The following is a 16,147-nucleotide window of genomic DNA, read 5'->3' on the forward strand; positions in this document are numbered from 1 at the left end:
CCTCCAACCAATCAGAAGACAACCACGCATCCACCCAATCAGAAGACAGCCACGCCTCAGAACACAGCCCCACCGGCAGTTGGAAGGAAAGGAACAGCCAGACCACGCATTGCTCCTGGAAGCAGCAGGAGGAACACTCCGGCCTGATGATGACGGATGGGATTTCGTCGAAACGTCGCCACAACTTTCTGAAGATGAAAGGAACGCGGGAAGAAACCCGAGACTCTAGATCTACATATATATATATATATATATATATATATATATATATATATATATATATATATATATATATATATATATATATATATATATATATATATATATATATATATATATATACATATATACACAAGGGACGCGGTGGCTCAGTGGGTTAGGATGCTGAGCTTGTCGATCAGAAGGTCGGCAGTTTGGCAGGTCAAATCCCGGGTGCCGCGTAGCAGAGTGAGCGCCTGTTACTCGTCCCAGCTTCTGCCAACCTAGCAGTTCGAAAGCACGTAAAAATGCAAGTAGAAAAATAGGGACCACTACGGTGGGAAGGTAACAGCGTTCCGTGCGCCTTTGGCATCTAGTCATGCCGGCCACATGACCACGGAGACGTCCTCGGACAAGCGCTGGCTCTTCGGCTTTGAAACGGAGATGAGCACCGGCCCCTAGAGTCGGAAACGACTAGCACATACGTGCGGGGGAACCTTTACCTTTACCTTATATATATACAGACGATACCACTCTAATGACAGAAAGTGAAGAAGAACTAAAGAGCCTTGTGTTGTGGTTGAAGAAGAGGAGTGCAAAAGTTGGGTTGAAACTTAACATTCAGAAAACCAAGATCATGGCATCCGGCCCTCTCAATTCCTGGCAAATAGATGGGGAAGAAATGGAGGTAGTGACAGATTTTATTTTCCTGGGCTCCAAGATCACTGCAGATGGGGACTGTAGCCAAGAAATTCAAAGACGCTTGCTCCTCGGGAGGAAAGCCATGGCAAATCTAGACAGCACACTAGAAAGCAGAAACATCACCCTGTCAACAAAAGTGCATATAGTCAAGGCTATGGTCTTCCCAGTTGCAATGTATGGCAGTGAAAGCTGGACCATAAAAAAGGCTGAGCACCAAAGAATTGAGGCCTTTGAACTCTGGTGCTGGAGAAGACTCCTACAAGTCCTTTGGACTGCAAGGCGATCAAACCGGTCAGTCCTAGAGGAGATCAACCCTGACTGCTCTTTAGAAGGCCAGATCCTGAAGCTAAAACTCAAATACTTTGGCTACCTAATGAGAAGGAAGGACTCACTGGAGAAGAGCCTAATGCTGGGAAAGGTTGAGGGCAAGAGAAGAAGGGGACGACAGAGAATGAGGTGGCTGGATGGAGTCACTGAAGCAGTAGGCATGAGCTTAAATGGACTCCAGAAGATGGTAGAAGACAGGAAGGCCTGGAGGAACATTGTCCATAGGGTTGCAATGGGTCGGACACGACTTTGCAGCTAACAACAACAACAACATAATGAGTGCAACAGGCAGAAGACTGGCAGAACACATCTGATCAGCAGTCAGAAGACATGATAAAAACTCTTTAATTTCACAACATATGGACAGACGTAATCATAGTTTCAACTGTGAACATCCTAGACCAAGCCAAGTTCAAAAATACTAGGGAATTTCTAGAAGCCTGGCACTCTGACAGATTAGGCTCAATACACACATAGATATAAACAATATCTATATACTATGAAAAAAAGACAACCAACAAGCCAAAAAGGGAACAAAAAGTCCAAGACATCTCCCCATTAACAATCAACACCCAGATGAGCATAGATTAATTCCAAGATTAACATTAGACCAACAATCAAAAAGTAAGCAATATCCTAATCAAGGAACTGCAAAACCGGCTGACAATAAATTGCCCAACCAAAGAACCTTCAAGACCATTCCCACCAACACTGACCAGGCAAACTACTAGAATATAAACTGAGATCAAACCCCACTCTTTACCAGCACAGATGATGTCACCTAGTTTGGGTAAAGAAACGTCTGTGAGAAAACAACCAAGTTCAGAGAGCATCAAGGACCCCTCAAGCACAGAATAAGTGGAAAATGATCACAATAAACTTGGGGGAGGGGGGCAAGCTTTAAAAGAGTCATAGTTTATATGGCTACTTTTGGACCCATTGCAATACATAAGCTCTGTAATTTGTATATCAGAATCCTTATCTAGATTTTTATTGGAGGCACAAGAAATTCTGCCTTTGGAGAATATATTACTCCAGAGATTGGGTCGTGATGTAGATTGAATCCACTGTTATCAATTAAGTCCAGCTGAGGGATAAGAAATGTCAATGGTGAAATTTGTTGGTTTAAAATCTGGAGTATGTTCTGGAGATCTATTACTTGAGCATTATGAGTCACTGTGAAAGAGGCATTCTTTCATAGTAATTCTTTCAAAGAGTAATTGCATTCACTCTGCACCGGAATGATGGTTTCTGTGATAATTTTCCTTTGCTTTTGACAAGAAGCTGTATCTATAATCAAATATGGAGGATGTAGCTGAATCAGGTCTCTAAAAATTCTGGAAGGGAAAACACTATATTTTTGACAAGGGGTTTCTGCCATCCTGAACATTTTCTGTACATTACCTGGCTTATTAAAGAGAAGACAGTCTTTTAAACCCAAAAGAACCAGGTAAAAAGTGATATGTATCCAAATCTATGTTTGAGATGACAGTATGGAAGGAAGCGTGCTTCTCAAGATGTTTTTACTCTTTCTATTGTGCAGGATCCCTAGCAAGCAAGGTATTGAAAGGGATAGGCAAAGAGCCTGGCTCTTTTGAAGCACTCTATAATGTAGTGGTTGTTAAAAATCAACATGAGCTGATTTTTATTAACAGATCCTACATTACTGATTGTTGCAGCACCACAACTATCATCACTAGATATTATCAGAACCTACATAAAGTTTATCAGGTTTGTATTGAATATTATTCAGAGAAGTAAAAATAGCTACAACTGTAGAACCTGTGTGTAGACAAAGTTCTCCTAGTGATTATTGAGTAGCTTTTCCTTTGCATTCCCCCCCCCACCTCACCTGTGTCTTGTAATTGATGGAAGGTGGGGCTACAAGGAACCTAGCTGAGTTATAAAGAGGAAGCTGAACCTTTCCTCAACCCTCTTCAGAGAAGAAGCAGAGTCTTCCTTTGTTGAGGTAGTAGACTTGTTTTTAAGCAAGGGTGTACTTACAACTTGGTGAGAATTATGGGGTGGTAGGAAGGATAGAATTTCTTGTTGTTTTCAAATCTTGTCTTATTGCTTCCCCAGCTTTCTTTTATACTACCAAGTGCTATCTGGGCTGTTTCTTAGTCACTTCTTTCCTTTGATGGCCCTTTCCAAAAATAATCTTGCAAGTAGCTTAATTCAACAAGCCGGTTCTCTTGCTCTTTAATATTTGTTGTGGCAATGTTATCTTCTAAAGTCAAAGTTAAGGCAGCTCCATTTGCCTTCTTTTTAGTAAAATAGTCTTTAATTGCTCCTTTGATGTAAAATTGGCCTTGCCTTCATGCAAGCCATGCTCTCCTCACCATGAATTCTGCCTTGGGAATAGAACATTTTTAAGAGAAACAAATTATTCAATAAGTATTTATCAATTGGACTTTTAATCTCGCTATACCCTCCAGAGCCTATAATAATAATAATAGAGGACTTCCTCCTGCTCTCATGAAAGATCACCATTAATGTACCTTAGAAATAGGACTTGTTCTGTGGAGTAGAAACTTTGGTCAATATAAATTTGTAGCCATATTTGTATTTATCTTCCCAATTTGAAGCTACAAGTAATGAAAAATGATGTGTTTTGATAAATATATCAAAAATAGGCTAAAGCAAATGAAGCCAAAAAACAAAGATTTTCCTATACCTCCACCCCTATTTTGGTTAACAGTACAAAAATCAGCAGAGGTGTGGAGGTTTAGGGAAATCTCTGAGTTTCCGATTGGGGTGGTGAGTATAGCCAAGCTACAGAAGGCTATCTACTCCTATTACAATAACTCAGAATTTGCTGTAACCCTCAATTTATTCCAGAGCAAACAATTTCATTGGCTGTGTTTGAACTTGGTTACCAAAAAGGGTTATAAAACCCATTTTCTTTGTTAAAAATGATACACTGAATCATAATCTAATAAAACAGGCTTGGTTTGCACAATGTTTTAAGGCACAAAAATCCAAGCTAACATTAAGCTAACCAAGTTCATTAAGATTGGCCTTTCATTACTCTTAACAAAGTTATCTAATTAAGTCTATTATTACAAAGCAGCAGGGATCGCTCTAGCAATGCAAGTCTCTGAACAGATGGATCAGCTGTTCTGGAACTGTTCTTTTTACTTTCTTCTTTCAAAAGCAAAAAATAATAAAAATAAAAGTCACCCAGATTGTTCTAGAGACCATGTCATTTTCCCTCCAGGATGATGGAAGCCAGTATTTTAGCCCCCAAATTGAGGTGTCTTCTTTTGCTTTATGAAAGAATATAGGGCAGATGGTCCTTCTCCAATTGTCTTTGGCTCCTTATGGGGACAGCTAGTTGGCAGGAATGGGTAGCAGGCACTGGGAGGAAAAGTATCTGATCTAAACATCCCATTTTCCCAAATCTATCCTGATCCAATTTCAAAATACACCTTTTTTCTGTTTTAATTATTGAACACTGTGGCAATGTTGTCTGGGGACTACGCTCGCTTATTTACTTAATTATTATTTTTAAAAAAATCCTAGGAGGAAAAATACTTAACAACTAGGGAGTAGGATTCAAGGATGTATCTGCACTCATGATATCATAATGCAGAAACTCGACATCATAGAGAATCCATCTGTGTTGTCTTGACAACCAGCCAGAGGTAAGCACTTAAAAAGTGCTTGTGAGAGATGGATAGGCTTTATTTGCCTTGCAGTTGAGCACCATCAGTTTGAGATCCTCTAAGCCATACAGCCATTTTAAATATATATATTTATATATATATATATACACACACTAGATGTGCTTCTAGAACTTAAAAGAAAAACACTTAAGAAAAAGCATCTGTTCTAGAATCTCAAATATCAAGGCAAGAACTGGGTGAGTGAATGAAAAAGTGAAACGGTGAAAAGGAAAACAGAATCCTCAGATCTAGGAAATTTGCAAATGTATACCCTTTCAGTCAGGCATGTCAAACTGCCGGCCCGCTAGCCGGATGCATCATACTAAAACTGCCCCCACCCCATTGCCGGAAATGGGGAAAAAGTCACGATATGTCGCACGACGTCATGTGACATCGTGAGTTTGACATGCCTGCATTAAGTCATAGGCATGTGTGGATAATAGAGGCCAGTAGAAAGAGGGTGGGAAAAGCAACTGAAATCTGAAAAGCATGAGGGAAGGAATTGAAAAAAAAAATTGGTTTTCCCCTCTTCCAAACAGGGCAAGACAGCTGTAAGCTGCTAAAATATCCCCCTGATCTAACAGGAACAGAGAAGTGACGGAAGATCCCATCTTGAAAACTATGATGGAGTCAAGTGCATTTCCTGAGGCTCCTACTCTAGGTGAATCTGACGATGTGGCCGAGTCTCCACAAACTGAAGATGCAGATGAAGGTCCAGATTCCCAGAATACTCCGGGTTCTTCTGGGTCCACTGCTGCACTGGATCCTTTGCTGCATGATGGCAGAAATCATTCCAAGAAAAGAGCCACCCTGCCTTCCAAAAGAGCTGGAAGACAGTTGAGTCAACCAAGAGCCGTTGCACCCAAGCCACCAACTTCCAATCTTTCCTTATTGATCTACACTGCTGTTGCCACCTGCCAGAAGAAGTCTGGCCTTTCCATGCAAGCTCTTAAGAAAATCGTAACAAACATGGGCTATGACATGGCTAAAAAGAAGCACTATTTCCTGAGATCTATCAAGAATATGGTGGCTAAAGGGCAACTCTGGCAACTGAAGGGCACTGGAGCAACAGGCTCATTCAAGATCAACCCTGACATTGGAAAGAAGAACCTACCAAAGATGAAAGGAAAAGGTCCGAATACCAAACATTCAATCAAGAAGAAAAAAAGTTCTACTGTGTCTAAGAATGGCCGAGAAGCTGCCAAGAAGCAAGCGAAGGCTGAAGTCAAGAGAACCTATAGAAGAGGCAAGATGTCATCTGTTCAGGCTGCTCCAACTCAGGTCAAAGTGTAAAGATTGCCTGAGCTGCCTTTCAAGAATGAGATCTGAAGCTTTTTGACTAATAAAGCAATCACTGTATTTAAAATTCAACAGCATCCATATTATTTCTTTTAAAAAAAATAAAGCAAATTGTACTGTAGTTATGGGAGGAAGGTTGCTGGGATATAGGGAGGGAACATACATAGTTAAGTGTATGTAATAAAAACACAAGATGGTGGCAAACTAAGCCTTTGGAAGTATTTTGATACATCTCCCACAAGACACAGCACTAACTTGAGTCAACGGGGGTCCGTCTTGGAAACTACATTAGGAACAACCTTGCTGGTATGCCTTTAGGTAAATGGCAATATTGTGAATGGTCATACCCACAATTTAATACCCTCAAATAGCAATTTAATTATCCCATAGCAATTATTTCATGTGAATCTCTTCACAGCATGCTGTCAACGTTACAATTGTGCCAGCTAGCAACCCCACCCCCCCAAAAAACCTGTTTTAAAATACTGCCTTAAAACTATTTCTGTGCTTTTCCAATTTCTACACAACTATCTTTCCAAAGGAGAAATAGCACTCACTTTTGGGAACCAAAATCTGATCATCTTTGTAGATCATGTCAGCTCTGCCACATCAGACTTTCCAAAAACAGCTGCCCTCCTATTCATATGGGAATATTCCAACCAATACATAGGTAATTTATCTGCACAATTGTTAAAATATTTTTTTATATTTCAAAATATAGGGTCAAAGTACATGGTTTTATATGCTTAAAATGGATGACTGCCTCACAGCACCAGAAGACAATAATCCTGTGAGCACTTACATTCTGATTAGTACGTTAGTCAAATCGTTCCCAACCAACCCAACATAGTGGGCACAATTCTCAAGTTTTCCCTGACAAAAGGCATAAAGATTTCTCTCTGAAAAGTGTAGAACATGTTATGGCCCAGGTCTCTAAGTCTAATTACCTCAGACATTTCTAATATGGTGTTTATCATAAAAGTTCAGATTGCACAAGAAATTGATTTATTATTTTTTTGCTACCTGTCTTGCTGCAAGATGAATCTGGCTTACCACGTTACAAGAAAACCATGAATATATGAATATATAAAATACATGTTATAACTAAAGATGGGGAAGAAGGGAAGAGCATCTATGGGGGTGGGGAGTAACTGCTATTAATCAAGCAACCACTTCCAATGTTATATTCCCCCATTAGGGCCCCAAGCCAACTGGCAGAGCTAGGTCTTCAAGCTCTAATGGAAAGTCAGGAGGGTGGGAGCCAAATTCACCTCAGGGAGCAAAATGTTCTCCTGGGCCCTGCTAGCCAGAATTCCTTGACTGACAGAACCCACAGCATTCCTCCTCTGCTGGCATGGGTGGGACAGGCCTGTCCCATAGGGATGAGAAGGTTCCTCAATTAACCTGGACCCATACCATGCAGGGCTTTATAGGTAATAACCCTTGAATTGCACCCACAAGCAAACCAGCAACCAGTGAAGGTGTCAAAACATGGGCCACTCTACAAGCCCCAAAGACTGCACATGCCACCATATTCTGTACCTCTGAATACTCTGAATACTCTCAGCATCCTTCCTTCCTTCCTTCCTTCCTTCCTTCCTTCCTTCCTTCCTTCCTTCCTTCCTTCCTTCCTTCCTTCCTCCCTTTCCTTCCTATCATCTGTCTAGAATTTATCATAGAATATATAGAGAAAAGAAAATTTATTATAGTGTATACAAGCACATACATTTACACAAAATCATTCTTAACATTTTTCCAAGTTTACAATCCAGCAGGATAAGCATGGCTCATTTCTACAGTATTTATAAACAAAACATGTTCATAATATAAAAGTAATACATACAGAGGATAGTGTACATTCAGAATTCCCTATAGGTTTGCCCCATAATATCTTATTTGACATTACTCTTCCCTTTTCAAATAATAGGCACAATAGACAGTTGAATTACGGCAATTTATTTTCTTTTTCCTTACACACAGCTTCAGCTATGGAAACCTCATGTTGTCACTGACTTTTTACTAGAAGAATTGGGTAGAACAGACTGCTTCTTCACTTTTCTTGACCTTCTCCTCTTCCTCTTCCTTTGTTTCACAACTTTCTTTTTCTTAAGGACAGATATTGCTTTTTTCTTCTTCCTTCTCCTCTTCCTCTTTTTTCTTTTCAGTACTTTCATCATTATTTTGCTAATCCCATAGGAGCCCGTCAGTCCAAGCCCAGTCAACTTTCTCAACAATCCTTTGGCCACCAAGGCCCTCAAGACATTCTTGAAATGGTTCTTCCGCTTCTCCAGGCTGTAGCCACTGGCGGCCACACTCTTCTTGAGGGCTTGCAGGGAGACACCACTGCGTTTCTCAGTGGAAGCCACCACTTGGAAAATGAGTTTGGAGACACCGCGGTTTGGCAGAAGGACTTTCCAGGGAAAAGAAGGCTCCCTTCTATCTTTTGACTGGTAACTAGCTTTGGGTTTTATGTGCAGGCCTGAAGAAGAGGGTTGAGGTTCAAAGTCATTATTTGGAAGTAGATTTGGGGCAAAGATGTTGTCTGATATTGGTACAGGACTGTTTTCTTCCAAAGACTCAGAACTAGTCAAAGAAAAAGTCATCTGTTTTTCACTTATAGTACCCATTTTCTCCTCAAGTTTGGCGTGGCCTGCTACTTCTTCAACATGACCCCAGGTTTCAGGGTGGCTTGGTTCACTTCCTGTCTTCCTGTTAGCAAAGGTTCCCTCCTGAGTGTCACATTAGTTTATTCTGATGGCTCTTCCAGGAGTCCCCAAGACTGACTGACTGCCCCAGAAAGTAAGATGTTGGATGGGATTCCTTTCCAAGTCCATCCCACTTTGCCACAGTTATGAGAGCAGTGGAGGAAGTGTTTGAAACTATTGAAGAGTTGCCATGGTAACAGCTTGGTAGATTGTGGTATCACAGCTATCCTGTGATGCCTTGCTTCGTGTGTTATATGTCTATATGTGGGCCTCTTGGTTACTGGTTTAGCATTTAGACTGACCCTCAGGGCCTATCACACACTGGACCCTAAGGTTTAACTTTAGAAAAAGTTAGGTTACCTCACAATGAAGCAAATATAATAAAAAGTACAAATTCATGAAGTTTAGCTGGAATGAAAGGACATTTTGAAAATGCCAGGGAGGTAGCAAGTGACATTTGCACAAAACAAATGATTTATTTATTTATTTTTACATTGAAATAAAAATAAAAGCAAAGACAAAAGACAGAAAGAAAGCAACTTACTCTGAGGTGCTCAGGTCCCTCTTGTGCCTACAATTCAAAGAAACAGGAGGCATTATATCCAATTAGAAAAAAGCAAATGATTTTATTTTTCAATAATATATTTTTGAAAACTGAAAGCATCCCCTTATGAGAGACAGTATTGCATAGTGGTTGAAGGCTCCATGGTAAGAACCAGGAGACTGTGGGTTATAGTCCTACCTTAGACACAAAGCCAGCAGAGCGACTCTGGGCCAGTCACTCTCTCTCAGTCTTAGGAAGGTGGTGAAGAAAAACCACTTCAAAAATCTTACAAAAAAACCTGTAGGGACTTGCCCAGATAGTCCCCAGGCAAATTATTTGAAGGCCCAACTCCTTCACCCCATCCTCATATTCTCCCGTTTACTCCCTTACCCAATAAGAGACTACAACCTTAAGAGACTATTACAATAAGAGACTACAAAGTTATTATCAGCCCTGTTATGTTTTGAAAAATTCTCCTAGACTTAATCCCAATCCATAATAAGATTCATGAATATATAATGACTTAAGGGTCTTTTGGATGACCATTGTCAAGGGAACGTGTTTAAAAGTAATGCCAAATAAATAATTTTTAAAAATTTTCCTTACCAATTCATGCCCAACATGATGAAAAAGAATTTGTTTAGAAATTATTTCAAAAGAGAAAAGAATTTGAGAATATTTTCACGGGCAGATATTAACATTTGTTTAGTTGCAAAGTGGTTTAATTCTCTCTGCAATGAACTTTAGTGTTTCTGGCTTTTTATGCCTTAATTAAATATCTGTGGAAGACACATTTCCCACTGGATCTTTCCAATATAAATGCTACCGTCATTAATAAGGGGGCTGATATGCTCAATAAATTGTTGGAGAACTACTTCCTTGATCACACTACGGATTACCAGGATCAACATAGTTGATGAAGATATCCTCTTTCTCCATGTGTATCCTTTCCAAAGCTGTTTACTATGGAGAAGAGGGAAACCATCTCAGACAGAAGGAATGGGACCATATCTTTCAATTACAGGTAGTCCTTGACTTTACAGGTAGTGACAATTCAAAGTTACATCGACACTGAAAAAAGTGACTTATGACCGTTTTTCAAATGACCCCATTGGAGCATTCCCATGGCCCTGTGACCAAAATTTGAACACTTGGCAAACGATTCATATTTATGCTGGTTGCAGTGTCCCAGGATCATGTGATCACTTTTTACAAACTTCTGACACAAAAAATCATTGGGGAAGCCAGATTCACTAAACAACAGTGTTACTGTTTAACAATTGAAGCAATTCACTTAACAACTGTAGCAAGAAAGGTGATAAAATGAGACAAATTCACTTAACAACTGAAATTTTGGGCTCAATTGTGGTCAGTGGTTGAGAGCTATCCGTATTTTTATTTCTATACATAACTCAATCTTAGCAGAGGCTAGACAGACATTCATTTTTATTGTTTTAATGTGAATCCTACTCAGAATGGAGGGTTGGGCTTGGTACCTTCTAATTTATTTTACAGGTAATCCTCAACTTACAATCGCAATTGAGCTCAAAAATTCTGTTTTTAAGTGGGATAGTTATTAAGTGAGTTTTGTCCCATTTTATGGCCTCTTACCACAGTTGTTAAGTAAATCACTGCAGTTGTGAAGTTAGTAATGAGGTAGTTAAGTGAATCTGGCTTCCATCCCATTGACTTTGCTTGTCGGAAGCTTACAAAAGATGATTGCATTACCCCACAACACTGCAACCGTCCTAAATATGAGTCTGTTACCAAGTGCCTGAATTTTGATCACACCACCATCGGGATGCTACAATAGTGGTAAGTGTGAAAACTGATCATAAGTCCTTTTTTAGTGCCATTGTAACTGCGAATGAATACTAAATGAACTATTGTAAGGAGAGAGAGAGAGAGAGAGAGAGAAAGAGAGAGAGAGAACAACCTTTTGAGTCATTCTGTATTTTGCATTCTTTTTACCTTACATTTACCCAGCTATGTTAATAAATTTATAGAACTTTCTTTAGCGGACATATGCCCAACTTACACGCCCTCCCGTCTACAGCACATGATGTAGGCCAAGATTAGAAAGAGTAGAAAACCCAAGAGGAATGGAAGAAGGAAAGTAAGTAAGAAATCACTGAAAAATATCCTATCAGGAGCATCTTCAGGAGGATTGAATTCAGTCCCTTCTTCAAGCACTCCATCTCCATAATCTGGCACCATTTTTGTGTCATTTATAGTTGTAAGGTCTATCTGAGAAATATAAAAAAAGAAAAATGAGAGGGGAGGTGACACTTTAGATCCTGGGATTTCTTAATTACTCTCCCTCTCCCTCCCACACACAACTTTCTCCAACATACCAAAGTAAGGTTACACCAATCAACTTGGAATCGAGGACTAAAATGATCATAACAGGTAATGATAGGCTGTTGCTCCAATCGGCATCGGTAAAGATTGTCAGGTGACTTTGCCTCTGTTAAGCATGTAGTGAATGGATCCTTGGACCCCACTTTGACATAAACCCTGAGGGACAAACATAGTACATACTAATGATTATCCTTTTTTTTCCAACTTGAAATCCATTCTTGCCCACTGAGTGATATACCAAGGACCACACTCCAATAAATAGATAAAACAAGAATCTAGAATTGGGCAGAGCCAGCACAGAAAGAAAATGTACTTGAATTAAATGTAATTGCAATAAAATTTAACTTCTTCATAGTTGGATCACCCAATTATATTTAATAATTTGCCACCTCAATTATTACAATTCATGGCAAATTTTAGAGCGGTTTCAAAGGCTGCCCCCAAGGTTTTTGAGAGAAAGCACACAAGTGGTCCTGATGCTTCATACTGTATACTCTTGCTGGAAAACACAGATAGGGAAGAAACCTATAAATTGAAGTAAATTAAGTCCTTCAAATCAAAGATTTTAATCTTGTTATCATCTTACCTCAGTTTCTCGACCAATTGCTACTCAGAACCTTAATAATTGTACTATGTCATTTTCTGGGTCACATTTCTTACCCTTCTTTCCTGTTTTCAATTGGCAAAGGTACACGGCCTCCCCGGTCTAATGCTGAGGTAATATTAATGATAGTCAAGCCTTCTTGCTCCCACATGCTATCGACAGCTTCTTGAAAAAGGTCTTGGGCATCATTCAGAAGCATTTCCTCAACATCCCAATTCTTCACAAGGAAGTCAGCTTGGTATGGCATATCTCCATCTTCAGGTAAAGGACAGAAAAAAGGGAGGTGGGGAAAGGGAAATGGGAACTACCCATGTCTGGAATGCTTCTTAAGAAAACATTTGAACACTGCCTGCTTTCAAAGAAACATTAATATTGTAATGTTAATTAAGGGATTTTTCATAACTCAAAGTTAGAAGCCAAGCAAAGATCACCTCCATGTTAAAGCTATCAGGTATTTTTTATTGCATACAAACCATTTACCTGGAGATAATAAAATACGTATTTCCATTATTTGTCTTACAGTCTCAAATGTATATCTGTTATAGGCCATCACCTACAACAGAAAAGCATGGTTACTGGGTTACTGTACAGGTATTTGTTCTTCCCTCTCTTTTTGTATATCTATTTATCTATTGCCTGAAAAGGAAGAAAATTCTCCCCTTTTCATTTTCTAAAAAATACAGCTATCAAAGCCAAGTATTTGTCTCAGAACACAAATGCCAGGAAGGAAATCTCTCTTCCATCAATTTAGAAATCTGGGATGAAACTTCCCAGTATAGGGAACATTTCAGAATCAGAAAGCCAAACCTTATCAATGCTTACAACCAAGGCGGCTAGATTCTCACATCTTATTAACCAGATTTCTTGAAAAGAAAAAAAATAGGTTACCAAATCTTGAAAACTGTAATCCTGAAATTATAACAATTTGTTTAGTATTATTTGAAGTTACAATACTGAAAAAAGTGACATGACCATTTTTCACCCTTATGACTGTTGCAGCATCCCAATGGTCACATGATCAAAATTCAGACACTTGGCAACTGACTCATATTTATGATGGTTGCAGTGTGTCCCAGTGTCATGTGATCACCTTTTGCAAACTTCTGACAAAGAGAGTCAATGGGGAAGCCAGATGCACGTAACAACTATATTACTAACTTAACAACTGCAGTGATTCACTTAATAACTGTGGCAAAAAAGGTAGTAAAATCTGACCAAACTCATTTAACTGTCTTGCTTAGTAACAAAATTTTGGGCTTAATTGTGATCATAATACTCCTGTATATGTACATTAGCATGATTTTCATCAGCAAGCTCATTAGCATGGGGGTTCTTTGGTCTTCTTGCTGATTGCCTTTGAAATAGCTGGAAGGTAACTACTGGTATTTACCTCCCTGATATGGAAGGCATATGTAGCTCTTCTAGCCTTATGATATTTTGGAAATTATCATTCTCTTTTCAGATTCAGAGAAGTACATTACACAGAAATATCCCTGGATAATAATTCATGGTTGAGAGCCCATTTGATGCAGTGATTAAAGCATCAGGCTAGAAACCAGGAAATTATGAGTACTGGTCCTACCTTAGGCCTGAAGCCTGGTGGAGGACCTTAAGCCAATCACTGTTTCTCAGCCCTGTGAAGCAGGTAATGGTATAGTGCTGGGGTAGTCAACCTTGGCTCTTTTATGACTCGTGGACTTCAACTCCCAGAATTCCTGAGCCAGCATAGCTCAGTATGGAAACCTCTCCATTTCTCCTCAGCATGGCTGGCTCAGGAATTCTGGGAGTTGAAGTCCATGAGTTATAAAAGAGCCAAGGTTGCCTACCTCTGGTATAGTGCTTCTGAAATTGCAACCTTCATGATCCCTGTCTCTGTCCTAGTAGTGCCTGACCCCAATCCCAACCCCAGCCCCATTGAGCTTCCAAGCTCAGACACATTCATCCAAATACACTGCTGAAGCTTACGGTAATCTAAATTAGATTGTGCCCCCAAAACTTTTCATAGAATGCAGTTATAAAGATTTTTACAGCTCCTGCTGTAAAAGTTAATAAAATGTAATGTTGAGAAAGCTTCATTTGAGAAACAGGCAAACAAATACAACATTTTGAAAAGCAGGCAGGAACCTCAATGGTCTGCTTGCCAATGTCCTTATCTGTGGGAGATCCGTAAAGGTATCCCGAATCAAAGGGGGTACGTTGAATGTAGCGTAGCCAGCGAGGCAAATCAGGGTGATCCAAAAGATTGGCATGGAAAGTGATGGGAGGGTCAAACGCAGGTTCTTCTGAAAGATTTTAAATGCAGTCCAAGTTAAATGTGATTTTCTCCCACAATAAAGAGGATGTTATTGTGAATTTCCGAACTCAAGGGATACAATACTTCTACAAAATGAAGATTTGTTTTTTTAATCCAAATAATTTGAATTTAAAATGGGCAGAATTTTCTTAAAAAGGCAAATATTATGTAATAGCAACAGACTCCATTAATACATTTAAATATATATTTGTTTTTTTAGATAAATACAGTAAAATCTGTCTTTTTAGAGTCAGTGATAGGATTAGGGTTATTAGGGCTACAATACTAGAATGCTTTTTTTCTTCTATAATTTTCTGCCAGAATGACTGGCAGAACACAGAAGACATGACATTTTCAACAGGCTACTAATTTTGGAAATTTCACCAAAACATGCTTTCATTTTGCATTAATCTAGTTACACAAAGTATTCCGCTGCTTCTTATAATAAAGGAAGCTAAGTTAGTGTTTTTCAGATTTTGCAACTTTTAAGTTGGACGGAATTCCCTAGGCAATATGTTGGTTGGGGAATTCTGGGAGTTAAATTCCACACAAATTAAAGTTTCAGAAACACTAATTTAAATCATGCAGACCTTTTGCATCTCATTTGTAACCTCCAGCATTTTGAAACTCTGCTGCTAAAATTTGGCAGCAAAATGGCCACTTAGTAGGGTGGTTTTTCAAAGTTTTTTTTTAAAAAAACAGTATAGTAGGCAAACAATTCTCATTCTACTTTGAAAACCTATCTGATATCCCAAAATTACTTCACCAAAATCCTGCTATTTTGCCATCAAATATTGGCTGTTTGGGAGGCTTTCTTTTAGGGGTAAGTGGTAACTTTAAAGGTCAAAACAAAAGTAATTTGTCCTAGTCATTCCAGTGACATTCTGTTATCAATCTAAGGTTATTATATTATATATTATTAAATATTATTAAACTCAAGAAACCTTACATTCATTAACATTTCAAAAATTATATTTAGTATTGAAGTAATTGTTTCCTTATTATCTAAGTCACCATAGTTTAACAATTTCTAGTTAATATAGTATAAATACCACTGTACCTTGATAATATAGCATTATTGGCAATTTATAATACAATAAAACAATAAATTTGGGAGAAAAAAGAAGAAGCTGAAATATAGTTTCTGATTCTTCAAAGGTTGCACTTTTCTGGTCTGAGCTCCAGGGAAAACAAGACCACGGAAAAAATGAGAATGGCTCAGTTCAGCAGGCAGTATAAAAGTGCTGTCCCATTGCAACCTCTTTTGTAATTTGATCACACTGGGAACAGCTGGGTAGCAACTGATGTTCTTGTCATGCAGGCAGGCAGTCAGACCAGAGAGAAGCTGAATAGGTTTTACTTGTGTGTGTGTCTGCATGAGAGTGTGTGTGTGAGAGAGGTTGGTAGGTAAATGATAGAAGGTGTATGTGTTTGCATGTGCATGAA

At 39.0% G+C, this 16,147-nt stretch overlaps 2 protein-coding genes across 2 annotated transcripts in view; both read right to left on the reverse strand.

Moving 5' to 3' along the window:
- Positions 1-16,147, reverse strand: part of SGCA (sarcoglycan alpha) — a 41,073-nt gene that overhangs the window by 8,306 nt on the left and 16,620 nt on the right. The window contains exons 3-8 of the mRNA XM_081343041.1: positions 14,533-14,690; positions 12,889-12,961; positions 12,465-12,663; positions 11,798-11,960; positions 11,482-11,690; positions 9,444-9,470 (exon numbers count right to left, since the gene is read on the reverse strand). Of these exons, the coding sequence (XP_081199167.1) occupies positions 9,444-9,470; positions 11,482-11,690; positions 11,798-11,960; positions 12,465-12,663; positions 12,889-12,961; positions 14,533-14,690 (829 nt within the window). The remainder of the gene's footprint in view (positions 1-9,443; positions 9,471-11,481; positions 11,691-11,797; positions 11,961-12,464; positions 12,664-12,888; positions 12,962-14,532; positions 14,691-16,147) is intronic.
- Positions 8,150-8,821, reverse strand: LOC308676967 (histone H1.1-like; the record flags this gene model as incomplete). Its single annotated transcript, XM_081343042.1, has 1 exon — positions 8,150-8,821. One exon carries the CDS (start codon positions 8,819-8,821, stop codon positions 8,192-8,194), a length of 630 nt encoding a protein of 209 aa, XP_081199168.1. The 3' UTR covers positions 8,150-8,191.

The sequence above is a fragment of the Vipera berus genome (assembly GCF_964194415.1).
Source record: "Vipera berus genome assembly, chromosome: Z".
Taxonomy (NCBI): Eukaryota; Metazoa; Chordata; class Lepidosauria; order Squamata; family Viperidae; genus Vipera; species Vipera berus.